This window comes from Oncorhynchus gorbuscha, linkage group LG11 (assembly GCF_021184085.1).
Source record: "Oncorhynchus gorbuscha isolate QuinsamMale2020 ecotype Even-year linkage group LG11, OgorEven_v1.0, whole genome shotgun sequence".
NCBI classification, from domain to species: Eukaryota; Metazoa; Chordata; class Actinopteri; order Salmoniformes; family Salmonidae; genus Oncorhynchus; species Oncorhynchus gorbuscha.
Genome location: NC_060183.1, coordinates 57,051,345 through 57,074,974, shown reverse-complemented (window position 1 = coordinate 57,074,974; position 23,630 = coordinate 57,051,345). Strand labels below are relative to the sequence as shown.

Sequence of the window (23,630 nt, the reverse complement as noted above, 5' to 3'; positions counted from 1 at the left end):
CAGCTAGCCTACTTCAGCAGTACTGTATCATTTTAATCATTTTAGTCAATAAGATTCTTGCTACATAAGCTTAACTTTCTGAACATTCGAGACGTGTAGTCCACTTGTCATTCCAATCTCCTTTGCATTAGCGTAGCCTCTTCTGTAGCCTGTCAACTATGTGTATGTCTATCCCTGTTCTCTCCTCTCTGCACAGACCATACAAACGCTCCACACCGCGTGGCCGCAGCCACCCTAAACTGGTGGTCCCAGCGCGCACGACCCACGTGGAGTTCCAGGTCTCCGGTAGCCTCTGGAACTGCCGATCTGTGGCCAACAAGGCAGAGTTCATCTCAGCCTATGCCTCCCTCCAGTCCCTCGACTTCTTGGCTCTGACGGAAACATGGATCACCACAGATAACACTGCCACTCCTACTGCTCTCTCTTCGTCCGCCCACGTGTTCTCGCACACCCCGAGAGCTTCTGGTCAGCGGGGTGGTGGCACCGGGATCCTCATCTCTCCCAAGTGGTCATTCTCTCTTTCTCCCCTTACCCATCTGTCTATCGCCTCCTTTGAATTCCATGCTGTCACAGTTACCAGCCCTTTCAAGCTTAACATCTTTATCATTTATCGCCCTCCAGGTTCCCTCGGAGAGTTCATCAATGAGCTTGATGCCTTGATAAGCTCATTCCTGAGGACGGCTCACCTCTCACAGTTCTGGGCGACTTTAACCTCCCCACGTCTACCTTTGACTCATTCCTCTCTGCCTCCTTCTTTCCACTCCTCTCCTCTTTTGACCTCACCCTCTCACCTTCCCCCCCTACTCACAAGGCAGGCAATACGCTCGACCTCATCTTTACTAGATGCTGTTCTTCCACTAACCTCATTGCAACTCCCCTCCAAGTCTCCGACCACTACCTTGTATCCTTTTCCCTCTCGCTCTCATCCAACACTTCCCACACTGCCCCTACTCGGATGGTATCGCGCCGTCCCAACCTTCGCTCTCTCTCCCCCGCTACTCTCTCCTCTTCCATCCTATCATCTCTTCCCTCTGCTCAAACCTTCTCCAACCTATCTCCTGATTCTGCCTCCTCAACCCTCCTCTCCTCCCTTTCTGCATCCTTTGACTCTCTATGCCCCCTATCCTCCAGGCCGGCTCGGTCCTCCCCTCCCGCTCCGTGGCTCGATGACTCATTGCGAGCTCACAGAACAGGGCTCCGGGCAGCCGAGCGGAAATGGAGGAAAAATCGCCTCCCTGCGGACCTGGCATCCTTTCGCTCCCTCCTCTCTACATTTTCCTCTTCTGTCTCTGCTGCTAAAGCCACTTTCTACCACTCTAAATTCCAAGCTTCTGCCTCTAACCCTAGGAAGCTCTTTGCCACCTTTTCCTCCCTCCTGAATCCTCCTCCCCCTCCCCCCCTCCTCCCTCTCTGCAGATGACTTCGTCAACCATTTTGAAAAGAAGGTCGACGACATCCGATCCTCGTTTGCTAAGTCAAACGACACCGCTGGTTCTGCTCACACTGCCCTACCCTGTGCTCTGACCTCTTTCTCCCCTCTCTCTCCAGATGAAATCTCGCGTCTTGTGACAGCCGGCCGCCCAACAACCTGCCCGCTTGACCCTATCCCCTCCTCTCTTCTCCAGACCATTTCCGGAGACCTTCTCCCTTACCTCACCTCGCTCATCAACTCATCCCTGACTGCTGGCTACGTCCCTTCCGTCTTCAAGAGAGCGAGAGTTGCACCCCTTCTGAAAAAACCTACACTCGATCCCTCCGATGTCAACAACTACAGACCAGTATCCCTTCTTTGTTTTCTCTCCAAAACTCTTGAACGTGCCGTCCTTGGCCAGCTCTCCCGCTATCTCTCTCAGAATGACCTTCTTGATCCAAATCAGTCAGGTTTCAAGACTAGTCATTCAACTGAGACTGCTCTTCTCTGTATCACGGAGGCGCTCCGCACCGCTAAAGCTAACTCTCTCTCCTCTGCTCTCATCCTTCTAGACCTATCGGCTGCCTTCAATACTGTGAACCATCAGATCCTCCTCTCCACCCTCTCCGAGTTGGGCATCTCCGGCGCGGCCCATGCTTGGATTGCGTCCTACCTGACAGGTCGCTCCTACCAGGTGGAGTGGCGAGAATCTGTCTCCTCACTACACGCTCTCAACACTGGTGTCCCCCAGGGCTCTGTTCTAGGCCCTCTCCTATTCTCGCTATACACCAAGTCACTTGGCTCTGTCATAACCTCACATGGTCTCTCCTATCATTGCTATGCAGACGACACACAATTAATCTTCTCCTTTCCCCCTTCTGATGACCAGGTGGCGAATCGCATCTCTGCATGTCTGGCAGACATATCAGTGTGGATGACGGATCACTACCTCAAGCTGAACCTCGGCAAGACGGAGCTGCTCTTCCTCCCGGGGAAGGACTGCCCGTTCCATGATCTCGCCATCACGGTTGACAACTCCATTGTGTCCTCCTCCCAGAGCGCTAAGAACCTTGGCGTGATCCTGGACAACACCCTGTCGTTCTCAACTAACATCAAGGCGGTGGCCCGTTCCTGTAGGTTCATGCTCTACAACATCCGCAGAGTACGACCCTGCCTCACACAGGAAGCGGCGCAGGTCCTAATCCAGGCACTTGTCATCTCCCGTCTGGATTACTGCAACTCGCTGTTGGCTGGGCTCCCTGCCTGTGCCATTAAACCCCTACAACTCATCCAGAACGCCGCAGCCTGTCTGGTGTTCAACCTTCCCAAGTTCTCTCACATCACCCCGCTCCTCCGCTCTCTCCACTGGCTTCCAGTTGAAGCTCGCATCCGCTACAAGACCATGGTGCTTGCCTACAGAGCTGTGAGGGGAACGGCACCTCAGTACCTCCAGGCTCTGATCAAGCCCTACACCCAAACAAGGGCACTGCGTTCATCCACCTCTGGCCTGCTCGCCTCCCTACCACTGAGGAAGTACAGTTCCCGCTCAGCCCAGTCAAAACTGTTCGCTGCTCTGGCCCCCCAATGGTGGAACAAACTCCCTCACGACGCCAGGACAGCGGAGTCAATCACCACCTTCCGGAGACACCTGAAACCCCACCTCTTTAAGGAATACCTAGGATAGGATAAAGTAATCCTTCTCACCCCCCCCTTTAAGATTTAGATGCACTATTGTAAAGTGACTGTTCCACTGGATGTCATAAGGTGAATGCACCAATTTGTAAGTCGCTCTGGATAAGAGCGTCTGCTAAATGACTTAAATGTAATGTAAATGTCTCACAACATTTTTAGAAAAGGCTGTTGCGCAGCAACTCACTGCCTTCCTGAAGACAAACAATGTATACGAAATGCTTCAGTCTGATTTTAGACCCCATCATAGCACTGAGACTGCACTTGTGAAGGTGGTAAATGACCTTTTAATGGCATCAGACCGAGGCTCTGCATCTGTCCTCATGATCCTAGACCTTAGTGCTGCTTTTGATACCATCAATCACCACATTCTTGGAGAGATTGGAAACCCAACTTGGTCTACACAGACAAGTTCTGGCCTGGTTTAGATCTTATCTGTCGGAAAGATATCAGTTTGTCTCTGTGAATGGTTTGTCCTCTGACAAATCAACTGTAAATTTCGGTGTTCCTCAAGGTTCCATTTTAGGACCACTTTTGTCATTCGAAAACATAATGTTATCTTTCACTGCTATGCGGATGACACACAGCTGTACATTTCAATGAAACATGGTGAAGCCCCAATATTGCCCTCGCTAGAAGCATGTGTTTCAGACATAATGAAGTGGATGGCTGCAAACTTTCTACTTTTAAACTCGGACAAAACAGAGATGCTTGTTCTAGGTCCCAACAAACAAAGAGATCTTCTGTTGAATCTGACAATTAATCTTAATGGTTGTACAGTCTTCTCAAATAAAACTGTGAAGGACCTCGGCGTTACTCTGGACCCTGATCTCTCTTTTGAAGAACATATCAAGACTGTTTCAAGGACAGCTTTTTTCCATCTATTTTTCCATTGCAAAAATCAGAAACTTTCTGTCCAAAAATGATGCAGAAAAATTCATCCATGCTTTAGTCACTTCTAGATTAGACTACTGCAATGCTCTACTTTCCGGCTACCCGGATAAAGCACAAAATAAACTTCAGTTAGTGCTAAGTGCCAGCCTCCCTACACTGGCTTCCTGTCAAGGCAAGGGCTGATTTCAAGGTTTTACTGCTAACCTACAAAGCATTACATGGGCTTGCTCCTACCTATCTCTCTGATTTGGTCCTGCCCTACATACCTACGCGTACGCTACGGTCACAAGACGCAGGCCTCCTAATTGTCCCTAGAATTTCTAAGCAAACAGCTGGAGGCAGGGCTTTCTCCTATAGAGCTCAATTTTTATGGAATGATCTGCCTACCCATGTGAGAGACGCAAACTCTGTCTCAACCTTTAAGTCTTTACTGACGACTCATCTCTTCAGTGGGTCATATGATTGAGTGTAGTCTGGCCCAGGAGTGTGAAGGTGAATGGAAAGGCTCTGGAGCAACAAAACGCCCTTGCTGTCTTTTTCCACTGGGATTTTCTGCCTCTAACCCTATTTACAGGGGCTGAGTCACTGGCTTACTAGGGCTCTTTCATACCATCCCTAGAAGGGGTGCGTCACTTGAGTGGGTTGAGTCACTGATGTGATCTTCCTGTCTGGGTTGGCGCTCCCCCTTGGGTTGTGCCGTGGTCAGTATCTACTGACCCCTCCTGTCTCAGCCTCCTGTATTTATGCTGCAGTAGTTTATGTGTCGGGGGGCTAGGGTCAGTTTGTTGTATCTGGAATACTTCTCCTGTCCTATCTGGTGTCCTGTGTGAATTTAAGTATGCTCTCTCTAATTCTCTCTTTCTCTCTTTCTTTCTCTCTCTCTCTCTCGGAGGACCTGAGCCCTAGGACCATGCCTCAGGACTACCTGACATGATGACTCCTTGCTGTCCCCAGTCCACCTGGCCGTGCTGCTGCTCCAATTTCAACTGTTCTGCCTGTGATTATTATTATTTGACCATGCTGGTCATTTATGAACATTTGAACATCTTGGCCATGTTCTGTTACAATCTCCACCCGGCACAGCCAGAAGAGGACTGGCCACCCCACATAGCCTGGTTCCTCTCTAGGTTTCTTCCTAGGTTTTGGCCTTTCTAGGGAGTTTTTCCGAACCACCGTGCTTCTACACCTGCATTGCTTGCTGTTTGGGGTTTTAGGCTGGGTTTCTGTACAGCACTTTGAGATATCAGCTGATGTACGAAGGGCTATATAAATACATTTGATTTGATTTGATTATCGTAGCTTTATCGGTGGTGACAGTGTTTCCTATCCTCAGTGCAGTGGCAGCTTGGAGGAGGTGCTCTTATTCTCAATGAACTTTACAGTGTCCCAAAACTTTTTGGAATTATTGCTACAGGAAGCAAGTTTCTGTTTGAAAACTCTAACCTTAGCTTTCCTAACTGACTGAGTATATTGGTTCCTGACTTCCCTGAACAGTATTGCATATTGTTGCCTGCAGTCTTCTTCTTCTTCTTCCACCCTTAGATCCACAACGGCAGGCATAGGGTAGACAATGTATGAACTGCAATATGATAATCCATATACTGTTCATAGAAATGCCATTCTCAAGGCCTGTTTGACCCTATACAAACTGAGGTAGAGGATCCACAGCACAACCATAACTCCCTTCAACCACCCCTGGCATTACTCTTGTCTCTCCAGCTTATGCTGCTTGTTTGCTGTAATTAAACAGAACAACAACGCACCATGAGGAGCTGAGCGGGACTGTAAAGGGTCCGTTTGAGATGTGCCTGGGTCCTGATGGGGGATAACAGCACCTCAATGCACCTCATTAGGACTTTAACAGCCCAAGACGTAATGAGAGCAGGCAGCAGGACCAGCGGGCCCTGGCTCAGACCTCAGGTAGCATTTATGAGCAGATCACTCAATGTGATGAGGAACAATAGCATTAAGGTTGATGGGGAACAGTAATGCAGGTTCACTGGGCTAATGGTTAGAGCAATGTAATGCAACATTAGCACTTCATGCTAAAGAGACAGGCTTGTTGAAAGCAGTTACGTGCCAATTACTCAAGGGCCTGCAGTTCCGCTTCTGTGATGGGAGCAGGTAATCCAACATCCTATGGAGGGAATCAGGACATGCAGGATTTCAATTGGGAGGACTTTTTGACTACAGCAACTTGTTATTATACCACAATCCATTTCTATGTCATTCATTTGGCCTGACGTCTTTGTATTCCAATTTCCCTGCCTTAATTATTTATTGACCAAGATGAGAGTTGGAATCGGGCATTGATCAGGGGCATGGAAGTGCTGTGGGTTCACACAATTCCGTGAAAAGGGCTAATGATGGCACCTGCCCACGCAGGGAACACAGTGTGATCATCACAGGTAAAGGCTCCAGCAGTGCCAGGGTGTCGTTCACCAGGCAGCGCCCTCCCCGTGCTGCTGCATGTCACGCCTGTTTGTCTCAATGACGGGGAGAGGAGAGGAAAAGGAAAGTGGGCGCAGGCAGCTGTGTTCCCCATCAACCGTTCATGGGCCTGAACACTGTCCTCTTATCAAAGCCTGATTAATAAGCTCATTCCACACAGAGAGGGAGAGAGGGATGAATCACTGTCTAATTACCTCCTCCTCTGCCTGCTCTTCCCTCCACCCACCACTCAACCTCTCCTTCCCTCCATATCTCCATATCACTGCCTCCACTGTATTTTGTTACATTCTCCTAATGTTCCGTCACCCCATGCTCTGTCCCTCCGTGGACACCCTGTAACCATTTCCCCCATCAGGTAAACAGAGTGCTAGCCTAAGATAAAGGATGCATGGAGGCAGAATACACATTACAATGTTTAGCAAATGGTGAGACACTGTTGTATATTTGGGCAGAAATCCTCAACACAGAAACAAAGGGGGTGGACCTTCCCAGCAGGGAAGACATATGAACCTGGGAAAATGTCAGCACAGCCAGTGGGGAACCACTGGGCAGGATATGAGAACTTCTTTGCCAACCAGTCACTCAGTGTGGTACAGGGTGGTAGGGGGGCAGAGCAGGGGTCAGAGTGGTGTCTCATGATGCCCTGTGCATATGGGGCTTCCTTATCTCTCAACACCTCACACTGTACAGAGTTACTGAAACAACACCTACACAGACAATATTGAATGTGACCCAGTCAGTGTCAATTAAGTTAAACATTCCTTACCAGTGGGAATGTAGCTAGCTTTGCACCAGTAGTGCCTAGGCTCTGCCTTTTAAGTTGTTTATCCCATTGCTACCACCACCACCAGCACAGACCTTCGTAAAGAGTTTCATTAATTCTAAGGGAACAAGAAATAGGGCTGAGATATCGCCTGCAGGTAAGTTATTATGTGCAGGGAGGGTGTTGTTTGCCTTAATTCTGTATTTGAACAGATGCTCAGTGATTGGGCCTTAAAAGCACAACTTTTAAAAAACACCTTCACCCTCATCATACCTTTTTGGTGTGGAGAAATAGCCAGTGTATTTATTTATCCGGTGCCTTGTGACTGAAATTAGCTGGCCGTGCAGACGCTGTGCCACTGGGCTCCTACTTATAGCTGTCTACTGCCTCACCTCTGTAAAGCCAGAGCCAGCAACCAGCAGGCTTCCTTTCCAACAGACAAAAACACAAACATGAATTGTTGTTATTATATCTCCCTCTCTCTGCTTTGCCTTCACATCCAAATGCCTTCTGCCCATCAGTTGTCAATAGAGGACCCAAGTTCCTGTAAATCTGTCTGTTGATACACAGGTAACTGCCTAAATAAAGGAAAGTCTTGGGTAAACGAAGGATACAAAGTATATTGAAAGCAGGTGCTTCCACAAGTGTGGTTCCTGAGCAATTCCTAAGAAATTAACATCCCATCATGCTTAGGGTCATGTATACAAATTCTGGGTAGGCCATTATTTTGGCTACCATGGCTATGCATGAAAACGATGCAAATCATATGCCATGGACGTCTCAGTCACCAAATCTCAACACAATTGAGTACTTATTGGAGATTCTGGAGCGGCGCCAGAGATAGCTTTTTCACCACCATAAATAAAAGACCAAATGATGGAACTTCAAGTGGAAGAATGGTGTCTCTCTAATAGAGTTCCAGACATTTGTAGAATCTATGCCAAGGTGCTTTGGAGCTGTTCTGGCTCGTGGTGGCCCAACGCCCTATTAAGCCACTATGTTGGTGTTTCCTTTATTTTGGCAGTTACCTGTACATCCCATCAAGTGCAAATATTAAATGCTCAATTTCCTAGCAGTGGGCCAGCTAATGCATTTATCCTCTGCAAATAGCAATGTCACGCTAACTCTGGGGAGAGACGTCCGCTGAATGTTATGAATAACCTGATCAAATTACACAGTGAAAGCAAGAGGGGAATACTAAGGCTAGCGCGAGTGCCTCCCAGCACATAAAACTGAGCCAGGTTAAGCCTCCCAGGTGGCAAAGCTGTCTGAGGCACTGCATCGCTGTGCTAGAGGCATCACTACAGACCTGGGTTCGATCCCGGGCTGTGTTGTGATCGGAAGTCCCATAGGGCGATGCACAATTGGCCTAGTGTCGTCCATCCGGGTTAGGCAGGGTTTGGCCGGGGGGGGCTATACTTGGCTCATCGCGCTCTAGCGACTCCTTGAGGTGGGCCGGGCGCCTGCAGGCTGACCTCGGTCGTCAGTTGAACAGTGTTTCCTCCGACACATTGGTGCGGCTGGCTTCCGGGTTAAGTGGATGGATGTTAAGAAGTGCGATTAGATAGGTCATGTTTCAGAGGACACATGTAACCGACCTTTGCCTCCTGAGCCTGTTAGGGAGTTGCAGTGGGGACCACATTAAAAATTGGAGAGAAAAAGGGTTACTTAAACTGGCTCAGTTCTTTTTTTAAGACAACCATCTAGTTGTCATGTGTGGAAATAAATGGAGCCGCTGAGAAACTCAACAGGTATTTCCGGATCCTGTGTGTTTTCCTTCATGACTCATCTGAGGTATGAAATAACAGTCAAGCAAATGTAATTATCACTATATTATTCAACAAAACATGAACATTAATATCTCCAAATATTTTGTCTATGAATTTACCCTCAATGACGCAAAAATGTATGTAGAGAAGATAATATACTTCAGCCTTTTTGTTCTTGGCTAAGTTAACTCTGGCTAGCTGTAATAAAATGCATGTCTGTTAATTTTGGTAAATACTGATTTCAATCATAGTAAATGGAATACATGCGTGTGTCACTTGCCACAGCCAAGGCTGAGGTAGTAGTGTATTTTCAGTACAAATGGAAGAGAGAAAACCACGCTGTTGTTCTGTTTCACTGAAACAAGTCCCTGAAAGAGTTCTCTACACACTAATTCAATTATAAATCCAATATATGTTCTCCATATGCCAAATGTCAAACTGTGTCTGAGTTATTCCTGAGTACGTGCAGAATCAGTTGGTTTTGGCCTGGTAGCCAGAGTGAAGCATGCTGGGATAGGTGCAGCACAGCTGCGTCTGTGACTGGAGATTGATAAAGAGATTATAGTCCTCCTGGTCCTGACCTCCAACAAAGGTCATACAGGTCAAATAAATGTTCTCTATCTGTAGATGACTTACAGTAACTGTATCCTACAACTATTGTTTTCATTAATGGGTTCCTAGTCGTTCAAACCTGGTAACCAGGTGAATGGAATCCTTCTTCTTACACATCAAGAATATTTGGATACTCGACAAAATATATATATAAAGTCAATGTCTTTATAATTCAAACATGCATAATAATTCCGACGCGGAATCTTCATGCTACTACAGTGGACATATTGCCTCACAATACATGTATCTAAATATGGCCTTGGTCCCTCAATACACAGGCAATGGAAAACAGCTAGATTTGCTCGATGAGCTAAAAAGCACGACTCCACGAAACAAGTCAATGGATAAGTGAACAGGGTGTTTTTGAGCTGTGACATTGTATATGTGATGCTGATTTTGCTCAGGTGCATCTCCGGGTTTAAACCTCCACGGTTTAAACCTCCACCAAATGGTAAAAGCAACACACAGAAAAAGAAACTCCCATTCATCAAAGGTCCGACTCAGCCATTGTTTAAAAGTCGGATGTGATTGTGTCCTCATTGAAATTCATGAGGTGTCTGTGTGCATGATGATGCATTATTGCCACTCAGGGAGAAATGACTCTGTGATGAGGGTGTAGCCTGTAGTCGTGTTCCTGGAGTGTTATTTCAATGGGGTGGAATGGCTTCTCATCATGGGCCTGTTCTCTCCCAATAATACGGACCTCATAACTGCTGTACCACTGCTGCGAGATGCATCCCACACAGAATTATGATGAGGTGGCCATTTAACACCCATGATTTCACAGTGCTCAGGCAAGCACAGCACAGCAGAAGGTGGGCAGATTAGCCAAGCTATGCCCATTTCCTTTCACCCTGCCAACCCATGTGGTAAAGTATCTTGTGCCTGTGTGCTAGTCACGATAGCTGGCAGTGGTCCAAAACATTCTGTCTACTCTGACACACTACCCTGTCTCATTATGACTCACTGAAATAGAGAGAGAGAGAGAGAGAGAGAGAGAGAGAGAGAGAGAGAGAGAGAGAGAGAGAGAGAGAGAGAGAGAGAGAGAGAGAGAGAGAGAGAGAGAGAGAGAGAGAGAGAGAGGAGCATGTCTATGCGATGGCAGCACAATTGCGCCACAGGGAATTTTAATCAATTAGAAACGGAGGGCTAATTAAAGGCGGCATTGTGTTTACTGATTCAGAGCCGCCGGCTCAGTGGGAGCAGAGCAGAGGGGGGGATGTAGACACACACAGCAGGCAGGGCCCAACACATTCTGTCCTGGGTCAGATTTTATTCACCACAATAGTGCAGCCGCATGTCTGTAATAGTCTGGGAGGAGAGGAGAGCTGACCCACTGTACTGTATCTCTTCGGCTGAGACTGTTATCGTTTTGAGGAGGTTGTATAGGCCTATTATCAAGCGGTGTTAATGAGAGAAAAATGGCACTGAGAAATTGCTGACTTGATGAAAGCTGTTAATAGGCAAGAATGTTCTTGAATGTAAATGAATGTATTTGCCACATAAACAATAAAGGCCTTTTCCTGATGTAACATTTTCCTGACAACCTCGAGAGTGAAGGTAATTTCATTCTCTCTACATGCTTGACTGGTCCAGGGAATAAAAAAAATCAATAGACACCATTACCATGGTTTTCAGTTAAGATGTGATGGATATGCCTGGTGTGTGTGTGTGTGTGTGTGTGTGTGTGTGTGTGTGTGTGTGTGTGTGTGTGTGTGTGTGTGTGTGTGTGTGTGTGTGTGTGTGTGTGTGTGTGTGTGTGTGTGTGTGTGTGTGTGTGTGTGTGTGTGTGTGTGTGTGTGTGTGTGTGTGTGTGTGTGTGTGTGTGTGTGTGTGTGTGTGAACCTAATTTGCCATTGACTAATGAAGATTGAAGAACCTCCTGTTTATCTTTAAGCAGAGGGCTGTCAAGGGTTGATTACATCTTGAAATCAGTAGTATGAGAGCTGAGCTGAGATGAGCAGCAGCGTTTTGTGTTTCATCCTGTCACTGTGTCGAGGCTCAGGCTGAGGAATGGTACTTCACCTGACCTCGTGCCCTCATAGGTTAACCAGTGGGAGGAGGAGGAGAGCTGAAGGAGTCACACAAGTCACTGGAGTGGATCATGCTCCGTGCAGCCAGACTTCTCCATCTGCCGTCTGCTTCATAATTAAAATTCATTACTGATTATTAACCGCAGGCCTGCCTTCTCTCTGCACGTCTGTGACACCCTCTTCACTCTCACACACACATTGTCCAATCACATGTGCCTTAGCCATGCCCTGAAACTTCTTTCTGTTTAGACACTTTCTTATATCAACATTAGGCCTTCGCTTTATTGCAGGGATTGGCAATATGTGGCCTGCATTGCCAAAACCGTTCAGTAAGTGATTTTTTGGGGCCCCCAAAGTCTTTAGTAAAAAATCATAATAATAATTGGGGATTTTTAGGTTTAAAAAACACACTAAAATTACCTGGAATTCTGCCCAAAATATTAATTTAGGAAATCTGTTCCCAAGTATTCCCACGGCAAAAAAAGAGAAATATATACAATCAAGTATGAAATGATTTACTTTTTTCAAATACAATCTCTTATTGGGTTTAGTGGTGGTCAACGTGGTGGTCAACTTGCATGTACAAATTATTCTAGTGATGTTCTGGCCCCCCCGACCATCACTCCAACCATCATTGTCCCACAGCTGAATCTACTTGCCTGTCCCTGTCCTATTGTTACCCATATCATTTTCATCTGGAATACATAGAGACAATATTGTTTTGACATTGCCGTCCTATTTGGGATTCCCATCCCATTCTCCCTGGGTCAACAGGCATGTAGATCCTGCTAAGGTGCCTCCTGTTTGGCTTTCATTTCGCAACTGGAGCACTTTGCATCTCTCATCTCAGGAACACCAGGAGGCAGCCTTTCCCACTCCACCTGGTGCTGAGAGCCATCATGTCCCACTGTGATCTATAGATCAGCACGACCCGCCCTGATGGACTGCATAACCATTGGTAAAAACAGAATTATCTAGGTGGCTCTACACACAGAGCAGCCTCTCAGATCAAATAACATAGTTTGGCAATGCCCCAATGCCCAGTTTATTTTTTCAATTGAAAGACTGGACTGTATGTGTTCTGAAAATGCTTACATGGAGGGGGGGTTCAGTAAATTTCAGTAGTGCTGTATCCTCTCCTCTGATAATTGTAATAAACTGTTAAAAATGTCTCTGTGCCATTGAAGCAAACACATTGGCTTAATATGTTTAGTGTCTGTGGTGTTATGCCATGTTCCCATCAGCCCAAATGAAGATCTCTACATCTCTGACACCTGTTAGTGGTGTTGATATCTTCCTTGAAGGCATCTGTTCATTACGGAGGACTCTGAAATTAGACACTCTATTGCACAGGTGGATATAAACAGCAGTTACTGTATATGAGGTACGGTTTAAACTGATATATCCATATTGATTCATCATAAATTTATGACTCAAGACCTCCATAATTCCCTCTAACCAAAATACTGTATATATTGCCAGTTAAATAAACGACAGTAGAAATATGGTTTATTCAAGAATCTCCTCTCCACTATCTGTTCCTCAGGATTCAAGGCTGCTGACAGCATCAGCCCTCAAGTCTAAATCAATATAACAGGTTCTTTGAGGCTCACATACACCTGCAGTGAAGGGTAACCTTGACACACATCCCACAATGGAGAGGGAGAAATTAGGGAGGGAGGGAAGGAGGGAGGGAGCGCGAGAAAATTAGAGAAGGAGAGCGAGACAGACAGAGAGAGCTACCCAGTGTGACCTCTAGGCAACAAAGGCCTCTTTTAAAAACAGATGGTAGATTCTGTCCGTGAAGACACCAACAGATAGTGATGAACCAGAAGAGAGAATTTTCTAACCCAGAGGCGCAGGAACACACACACAACTGGTAGCCTCTGCGTGTGCAAAACAGAAAACAAAAGAAATGTTCACAAGTGCACTTACACAAGTCAACCAGGCTAAATACTCCCTGACATTGTGAATGTGTGAGATATTTGTTTCTCTGCTGAAGGTAAGGGTGGTGATGCCACTCCATGAAGACAGAGTCCTAATTGTTTCCTCGGAGACTGCCAGTGTGCTCAGGAATCACGGCTCCACGTTTACCTCACTAACAGAACACCTGACAGGCCAGCCAGGAAATAACCCTCTAGGCTGGGAAACTCTGTTGGTACTGGGTTCTCTGCTGAGGTCAAACTGTCTTGAATTTTGTCTATAGCTCTGTACTCTCTTTACGTACGACAACTCAAAACTGTTTACCTACACCTCCACAAGTGTGGTTTAGCTCCGTTGGTAGTTTTTAGGTGTACTTCTGCCTGTCCATATAAAATTAGCCAGTGAGATGAGGGCTCTTAAATTAAACATGCACTGTGCTAAACAGTCACAGGGATTATTTGGCTAATGCTATTTAAACAAGAGCAAAAAAAAAAAAAAAACCTTCAGACTCAGAGGGGTTATCAAGTGACTATCAAGGATAAGGCTTTTAGATTTAGCAGGGAACAAAATCAGCAGCAGTGAGATTACATTTTAACTGAGGCCCTGCTCCTTTTGAAGTCAATTTGATTTCAAAATAAGCATTACTGCTTATCTTGTATTGGGTTAAATATTGGCAATGTTACAGTTTGTAGACTTAATCATTGTTTCATCTTTGTTATTGAACATAAACATCCACATGAGCTCTATATTCCTAAGAAGCCTAGGTTTGCTATTGTTATCCTCTGTATAGCAGCTATGTGACCATGGCAACATTCAGATTTAGTGGGCCTATTGATTTTAACATCTGAGCACTTTGCAGATCTTATTAGACATTATTCAGAGAGCAAAATGTTGCTCTTCATCTTCTGACCCAAGGTCCTAACTTGGCAGGGCAGTAACATGCTCTCCATTAGAGTAGAAGGCTTTCTCCACACAAACACTCATTTCCTAAGAAGCTAATATAATCAAGAGGATAAAGCCAAGAAAAATAACCTTACTGTGGTGGTCTTTGTGCACTGTAACCAGCCTAGTGGGACATTTACTCACTCATTCTCCACCCTCTCCCTTTGTGACATGTACATGAGTCTGAGCACTATCCATTATGATTAATTGAATTGCTACCTTCACATTAACAAAAAAATGTAATGTTTAGTGCCTTTTGACTTATGTTAACTTTGTCATTTACAAAATCCTTGTAAATAACCAGAGTTGTTGGCAGATGAACGGCAGACCCAAGCTCCTTCTCCTGAGAAAAAGAAAACAGTTCCCTCACATCCTTAACAGGGAGTAATGGGGCTCCACTCCCCATAGGGTTGATTTAAGAGGCTTGTTTTGATTTTTCTTAAGATGAAATATCAATCCCTCTAAAGCCCCCAGGATGGCAGCCATGCCCCCCACCCTGACCTTTACCTGCTAATCAATACAATGAGCCCCCCAGGAAGAAAAGTAGACATGAGTCTTGCATTTGCTCCAAACCAGTTATAATTTTCCTCAAACGTTTCAGTAGTTCCAGAAGACCAGCTTTAGTTGTTCCGTTCCATGTCGCTGAAATCCTGTTGATTTGCTTTGTTAACTTGTGATTAAAACCATTTCTCATAAACCTCAGTTGATTGAGGAGTCCACATGTGCGACTTATAATGTACACTAATTAATTGAATGGTGTCTGTAGCCAAGGTCAGAGACGTCAGTGTATACAGCGGATTTGGATCTCAAATCCTCTAACAGAGGAACTGGCCATCCGCCAGCATGGCGATTGGTTCTCTCCACTCCATCTCCCAGTGGACTTTGTTAGGCCTCAAGACAACCACCAAGAAGCAGACCTCATGTAGACTACCTGTTGATTTCCTTCCAAGAAATCAGACAGGTCAGTCAATGAAAAGCTAAAATGAGCAAACCATTGAGTTGTTTCTCAGCCAGATCCCAATTGTTCAAAAGCACAGTAAGGCCACAAAGACTTAATTTACAACCAAATTGCCTCACTAGGGGACAGTTACCCTAACATGCATTAAAACAAATTAAATTGCACATTCAAATTAAATAAAATGGCATTAAGTGACCTCAGCTTAGCGAATATGGGATTGTGCCACAGGGGAAAGCTGGCTGTGGTACCGCCAGTAGGCCTTTGACAACAGGAAGAGTTCTCATGCATTCTAGTTCATTATTACTAGGCAACAGCAGGGTAGAGGCGCTCTGTTCTGGACACTACTCATACAGAATGGAAATTCATGAAGGTTACATTTCCGGAGAAATTCTTTATAAAAACCTGACAATCATACAATAAAGATGAACAAACAAATAATTTACTGAAGTATTCCATGCTGTTTAAACATTTGTTTCTTATTTAGATGGGATGTTTGGTGTGAGGAATGAGGTGGATCTAAGATGGCTAGTAATGACTCAAAGAACATTCTTGATACACCCCCTTGGGGCTGACTAAAAAGGCACACTTGTCTAGGCATTGGCACAAATGGCTATTCAATAAAGCAATCCATGCAATCCATTTATAAGACATCACTGGAGAAACCATAAGGTGTCTACCACTGTCAGTTTACACTTGTGGTTGAACAAATAGTATCCTAAGTCATGTGTCAATGTCAACAGTATTTATTTTTTTATAAACAGGTCAAGTATTCATATTTCCCATTACAATGAAAGGCTATTCATCTGAACTATACAGAGAGCAGATAGGAACTCTGATATATACAGTCCTTTGGGATAGATACGAGCATAACCAGTTTATTTCCTGCTCCTCTTGGGAAGTGCAGCCAAATCCACTAAGGCACAGTACAGGTGAAGGGCCACCTGTAGACTGGGCTCTGGTCCAGTGCTGGTCCGCTTCCTTTAGGCAAGGGCAGGAAAGTCTTCTGGGTCGTCAGGGTTTGGGGCCTGTCCCTGCTGGAATCGGGCCTAGGGAGAATCAATCAGTCAACTTATGTGTATCAACACATTGGTAAGGAATATGCTGCCCAAAGGAATATTGCAGTGCTATTCACAATTGAATGAGACAGGAAGAAAGGCAACAGGGCGAACTGAACCTGCCCACCATCCTTGCTGCCTTTGGCAATGGTTTCAAACCCCTGATGTATATCTAACAGGAGCCATTCATTCAGTCCAGACATACCTTCTCAGGAGGCTTCTGGGGAGAAATGGTCTCTGGCCGTGTGGCTGGGCCACCTCGTCCACCTCTTCCTCCTCCTCTGGTACCCCGTGAGGGTCGTCCCAGACTGCCAAAGTCAATCTTCAGCTTGGCTGTGATGTCATTGGCGGGGCGACGGAGGGCTGCAGCGTCATCCTCCTCAATCTCCTCCTGTTGATCAAGAGAAACGAGACACAAGTACCATATAAATCAGTTTGCTGTAATTCAATGAGGCCCAAAAGAAACAAGCAGTGATATTAGGCATCCCGTTTTTGCAGCATTTGTGCAAGATTCCTCACCTCAACCTGTTTCTTGGACTTGTGGATGACCACAGAGTCAGAGGGCACAATGGTATCAGCCTTGCGCAGGTTGAACTCCTTCTTGGGCCGGTTCTGTTCCTGTAGGGCTTTCCACTCGTCCAGAGACATCTCCACGGAAACCTCCACCACTGCTTCCCCCTCACCTTCAGTCTCCGGGGCACTGGAGAGAATCAACAGATTACTATGGGGATGGAAATTTAATACAACCTGAAACTCATTCTATAACTAGAGTAAATGTGAGCATTTAAAATGATAATGTCTGAGTTCAGGGTATGTATAGACCAGAATATGTAGTGGGTATCAGAGGATTTCCATAAAGTAGTAAGCTACACAAGTATATTATTTGCTCTGTCTCACTGTGTTGTCTGATTAACATTGCTGCGCTGGTCAGTCACTTGGCTTGCTCACCGATTTGCTCCAGTCTCTGCGGAATCTGCCACCTCATCTCCATCCCCTCCCTCAGTGGGAGCCCCATCAGCGGCAGCACTAAAATAGCATAAACAGTATAACTACAGTAACAATCAGTCAAGACAATTCATATGAAAGTGCTGATGAAGACTTGCCAAGTCACATTGGGTCTCATTGAGGTGGGTCTCAACCAAAGGAATATTGGCTCTCATTGTAATATTTTTTCAAGAGACAAGCCATAGCTTGGCTAGTTCCATCCAAATCTCATTGACAACTATTTGAAGTCTGAACAACTTCTGTATGGGATTGTACGTTAGCCAGTGCTCTCATTCTTTCAACACTCACATTTGATTGGGTCAGAGTACAAATTATATTGCCCATCAGGAGGGGCATTTTCTTGTTTGAGCTCCCAGTCTTTTCCAACAGTGTTGGACAATGTTTTTAGTACCCTATGCGGCACTACCATCACTAGCTAGCTTGTTGCCAGTCAGAAACTCTGAAACCTGTTTGGATCAACGCAAAATATTTGACTGGTTTTCACCTAGACTACTGTACTAAACACCTTTTAGTCTTCCTGAAGACGACTTCAAGGCATTTGAACAGAATGTGAGATACCTGGGTTTGAGGCTACACCTACTAATAGTCCAAACTAGGACAGCAGAGTACACCTATAGCTACTCAAACACTGAGGCAGTTAAATGTCTCACATTTACAGTCCTGTGTGTACTCACCTCATGTGGTCCCTCATGGATCCCCAGTTTCGTGGACCACTGCCCCCTCGCTTCTCCTCTGGCCTGACACCACTGCAACAGGCAAAAGTTTAAATGTCATCAATCTCAACTATTTTCTCATAATCCAAGTATTTACTCACATGCATTGTGAAACAGACAAATGTGATTTAAACGCAATGTGATAAGTTTTGTTCTTACGTTCTATCGCTGCCACTGTGGCGCTCAAACTCCCTTTTGCCTCTCTGGTCAAAGCCATCTGTGGATCTGAAGTTGCTGTTGCCGCGCATTCCTCTTCCACGGCCACCACCTCGGCCCCTTGCGGCACGCTCACCCTGATCCACAGGCCTGTTTTTTTTGCGGGGGGGGGGGTAGCGGTCAGTTAACATAAAAACTTAAGTCTCACATAGCTGCCTGTCCATTTTAATAGTTAGGCAAAAGCACACGTTTCAGCAAATAAACATCCGTTTCTAAATGGATTGTTTGAAAGAGGTTCTCTTGTTTACAGGTTAAAGCTGCCATATAACTTACTGGGCGACCTGACCAAATTCTCACAGAAATACGAATTACTGATCTCATTCTCATTGAAAACAAGTCTATGCAGCGACAGATCTGTTCCATTTCTAAGCTTCCATTCTAAGTTGTTTTTGCATCTTACTTTCAGCTTTGTGCACCAGCTTCAAACCAGACATTAAAACCAGTAGATGATAGGAATACATGGATGATGTCAATACTATGAAAGAAATGTTTGTTTGGCCATTCTGGTGATTGTAATTTACATAGGCTTTTTAGGGAAAACCAGGGCTTTTGGCATAGCTAGGTTGCTATGCAGTAGCCGATCAGCAGAGATCGTGACATCACGCTCCAGACCTGACACGTGGATAGGGTGATAAAAAAATATGGTGTGACGATATTTTGGCTAATTTGATGGTATGGCAGCATTTTGTTTCTGAAGTTCTAAATATGTATATGAGTTCTGCATGAGCCTAGAAAGGTAAAAAAATATTTAAAAAAGATTTGTACATGGTTTTAGTAGGCTCTCCATTATGATGGTGTTATTTGCAACCAAACTAGGACAAAACTTAGTGAAGTTGACCAACATGGTAATTTATCACTGTATAAAAATACCTTTAGACTATTGTAAAAATCTGCTGTACAGGTTTTCACAATATATTGCCCAGTCCTACACTTGAGGCATGCTTCAAACTGAAAAAAAAAAATCATATTTTTGTTACTGAAAACAAATTTTATAGCGGTTTAGATGGTACAATGAGTCATTCTCTACACTGCTTGTTTAAGTGAACTATTCGAATTTTAGAGACCAGGAAATGGTGGAGCGATCTTTGCATATTGCACTATTGTTTCATTTGTTAAATTAAATAATTCTGTAATCACCCGTAAGAAACTGCTAGCTAAATGGCAAGCACACAGTCAACTTCAGGAGTACAGAACACTAGAAATTAGGTCAAAGAGACTAACAGTCAAAGAGACTAATTATTCAGTCAAGGGAAGTTTAATTTTTTATAGAGGCATAGGAAATGTGATAAACAGTGGAGCAAATGGAAGAAATGTATTATAATGTTGGAATTAAAGAGTCAACTATGCAAATGAGCACTTCTGGGTTTTCCGAACACAAGTAAAGACAATTACGAGTAACCTATCAAGTGTGAATTGGATAGGATTACAAGAGTTCCACACACCCCTAGTAAGGCGCATGATGACTCCACCTGAATACAACTATCCAGTTCTCTCAGCTCTGCAAAGTGGGGGTCAGCATAGAAAGAAAACTGAAGGTAATTACACATGTTAATACTTGAATAGCCTATGGCTGTTTACACAGGCAGTGTAAAATGATCAGAATGGGGCTATTTCCATTGATCTTCTGGAAAATAACACTTGCCCTTTAATCATCCTGTCTTTTTCAGAGCTGATTTGATTGGTCAAATGTCAGTTGGGCTGCCTGTGTAAAAGCAGCCAATGTCATGTTCAATTGGTCAACACAGAAAATTCCCACCTCTAGTGTATAACTACCTTTCAATTGAGTATCCTAGCGGAGCCTCACTGTCGTTCTGCCTCCGATCCCGGAAGGCAACTCGTCGCTCCCCCTTCTCCTCCACCTGGCCAGGTGCACCTCGAGGAGGATATTTCTGACCTGCACATAAATCACGACAAATTACGTAATCACCCCACACACACCCCCCTAAATTGGCCACTCCAAAAAGGCCTCCATGTATTGTAGGTTACTAGCTAAACCTAACTAGATAGCTTGCTAGTTAGCTAGCTATATAGTTATCACTAACTTACAATCTATACCGTGCTAGCAATTCCACGAAAGTTCCTGTTAAAATATTAAATTAACTACCTAGCACAACCCCTATGTTGCACTGAAGTTGGCTATCTAGAAATCTAACAGGGTAGTTAAGTCAGCTACTACGTCAGCCAGACGGCGAACATGTGCATAACGTTGAGTTCCATAACACATGGATGGACACGCGACGGACAGGAACCATTTTTATCATTAGTGTCAATTATGCAAGTTTGACACGCCGGAATTGTTTTAGATAACTAACGTTACACCTTAAAAGCACCTGACACGTGCCGTCAATACTGCCCATCTTCACGTCAACGTTAGCTAGCTAGGCCTTCACCCATTGCATGGCCTTACCCTGTACATTTTTTGCCTGTGAATGGTTGCCTTCCACAGCATTCAAGGGAGTTCTCTTGTCCTTTTGAGACTCCTTCTTGATAAGTTTGGATGTTGTATCAGTTCTTTTCAGCTCATCCTTTTTCTTCTGTTTTTCCACCTGCGCCTGGCGAATAATATCGAAAGGGTCGGCCTCGTTGTCTAAAAGCTGACCAAAACGGTTTGTCACGGCGCACCCAAAACCAGCACTTTCGGTGGGATCTTCAATTATACCCTTCATGTTGAGAATGTTTTTCAAAATCAGCTGGAAGAAAACCTGGGTTACATACAATGCTAAAGCTAATGACGTTTTTTTACGAACCGAATGATTCAAGAACAAACATGTTGACCTGTGATTAAATTATGAACATCCCCCTGCATTAAGTTGGAACCTGGCAGGCTACAGCATTTGAGCATGCGGTATGTCCAAAATGGCGGATAATTTATATACAACCCCGCCCCATAATATTACAATATTATTCATGAGGTGTTAAAGAAACACACCACGTTAACGTCATCATTGCGTAAACATGCTTTTGGGTATGGTTTTTGGCACTTAATTTCTATCATGTTCAATTAGGTTTTCATAGATGTTATTTAATTGACACAAGCTGTCTCCAAATAATCAATGGGCACATTCGATCACTTGTCAAGAGGTTGGTCATCTCCATTCAAAGTGTGTTGCAGCATGCCACCCTGCATCCCACTGCTGGCTTACCTCTGAAGATAAGCAGGGTCAGTCCCTGGATAGGAGACCAGATGCTGCTGAAAATGGAGGGCCAGTAGGGGGCACTCTTCTCTAAAGAGATCCCAGGGCAGTGAAGAGGACATTGCGCTGTGTAGGGTGCTGTCTTTCCGATGGGATGTTCAATAGGTGTCCCAGATCTCTATGGTCATTAAAAATCTCATGGCACTTATTGTAAGAGTAGGGGCATTAACCCTGGTGTCATGGCTAAATTCCCAACCTGAACCCATTTCATAATGGCTACCTAATCATTAGCATATATCACCTCTCCAGCTGATGTGTTCAGGCACAAAAATGGTTGCTGTGCATCACCCAGGTGGGTACTACACATTGAATGAGGTGAATTTCACCCTACTTTGTAGTGATTTGATTACCTCAGTTGGTAAAAAAGCACTACTTAATTCCTATTAATTATAAGGATTTTTAAAAATCCAACACAGAGTGAACAGGTACAACTGAATAGTTTCTCTAAATTCCCGGGGTGTCAAGTGTCCTACTTATATCACACAGTAACTACATAAGCATTACGAAACTTCTATTAGAGCAAATAAGCCATTCCATAAAAATAAAAAAATCTACATATACATTTGGAACAGCCTGTGTGGCATCCATATGAGTCAGAAACAGTTATTCGAGAGTCAAAATGTACTACTAGCAATTAGGATAATTTTGGTCATAAATTGAGTCTCGTCTAAAACAGAGTTTGGAACATCCGTGTGTCCCAACAGGTAAAATAAGGTTGGGTTTTGATTTGACAATGTCCATTTACCCACTAACATTGTGTGTACCATACCGCTGCGGTGATTGCCCTCTATCCAATAGCATAGACAGTGAGACAGACCTGCCCAGCAGCTCTGACTTAGTTAACATAAGTACAAAAATGTGCAAAATGTATTAAGAAATACTGCAACAAACACCTTCACTCGATGTTAAATTGCACAACTAAAACATCACAAGGAAAAAAAATCAAAATTCATTGCAGATTTATTGAGTTCTTAGATTCATTCTGGGGGTTTGAGGAAGTAAAATAGGCTACAGTACAGAAGTCCAGAGATATTCCCTAGTTATGTAGAGATCATGACCGCTAAATGATCATGACCTCTACATAAGTTGTCGAGATCACGAGAAATTTTAAATATGACTGGATCTATTGATGATAGCCCATGGTGGATCAGCACTTTTTTTTTTTTTTTAATCGATGGCAACACTTCCTTTTAACATCATACTTTCATGTGTTTGGAGCTCATTGTAATTTATAAATTAGAACGTTAGCAAGCTAAATGTCCCTTACCTTGAGCTAAGTAAGACCTTGTGGTTCAACTAAGCCCTCGTGGGCCTTGAAGGATGCCTGACAGTCAGCCCCGTCTCCCAGGCTGAGTGGGTTTCTATTTTCTACACCTGTCAGGTAGATGGATTATCTTGGCAAAGGAGAAAAGCTCACCAACAGAGATGTAAACAAATTTGCGCACAGAGAAATAACATTTTTGTGCGTATGGAAAATGTCTAGGATCTTTTATTTCTGCCATTGAAATATGGGATCAACACTTAAATACCAAAGGTATTTAACTTTCTTCTGTGTATTTGTTTCAAACAAAATTAAGAAATATATCCCTTCATTTAACCAGGTGTTGATCTTATCATTCTCATCATACCCCCAAAACTTCAGAAAATAATACCATTAGGACTCAAGAGAATCTTGAAAAAGCCAGTCTTGAACAGTGGAGGCACCTTAGAGGAGGAAGAGGAGACATATGGCAAGTGAATTTCATACAAATGTACATTTTAAAACAAATATTAAAAGTTAGCCTTCTTAGATAAAACCAATACTAAATAAAGTAATTGATTAAAACACTTTTGCAAATAATGTCTACATTAGCCTCAACAGCACTCTGTAGGGTAGCACCATTGTGTAGCCAGAGGACAGCTAGCTTCCATCCTCCTCAGAGTACATTGATGTCAATACAAATCCTAGTAGGCTCATGGTTCTCACCCCCCTCCATAAACTTACAGTAATTATGACAACTTC

At 44.3% G+C, this 23,630-nt stretch overlaps 1 protein-coding gene across 1 annotated transcript; it reads right to left on the bottom strand.

Moving 5' to 3' along the window:
• Window positions 1–16,172: 16,172 nt before the first annotated feature.
• On the bottom strand, window positions 16,173–21,284 carry LOC124048997 (intracellular hyaluronan-binding protein 4-like). Its single transcript, XM_046370258.1, has 8 exons — window positions 20,842–21,284; window positions 20,208–20,328; window positions 18,378–18,524; window positions 18,180–18,251; window positions 17,449–17,526; window positions 17,020–17,200; window positions 16,706–16,891; window positions 16,173–16,491 (listed from the first exon to the last, which is right to left on the bottom strand). Exons 1-8 carry the CDS (start codon window positions 21,098–21,100, stop codon window positions 16,426–16,428), a joined length of 1,110 nt encoding a protein of 369 aa, XP_046226214.1. The 5' UTR covers window positions 21,101–21,284; the 3' UTR covers window positions 16,173–16,425.
• Window positions 21,285–23,630: the final 2,346 nt, after the last annotated feature.

Excerpts from the sequence above, each read along its gene's own strand:
- LOC124048997 (XM_046370258.1), bottom strand. The coding sequence starts at position 21,100 with ATGAAGGGTATAATTGAAGATCCCACCGAAAGTGCTGGTTTTGGGTGC. Across the intron at positions 18,252-18,377 it reads CACAGTGGCAGCGATAGAAC|TGGTGTCAGGCCAGAGGAGA; the intron begins GTAAGAACAAAA and ends TGCCTGTTGCAG. Across the intron at positions 16,492-16,705 it reads CCCAGAAGCCTCCTGAGAAG|GCCCGATTCCAGCAGGGACA; the intron begins GTATGTCTGGAC and ends GATTCTCCCTAG.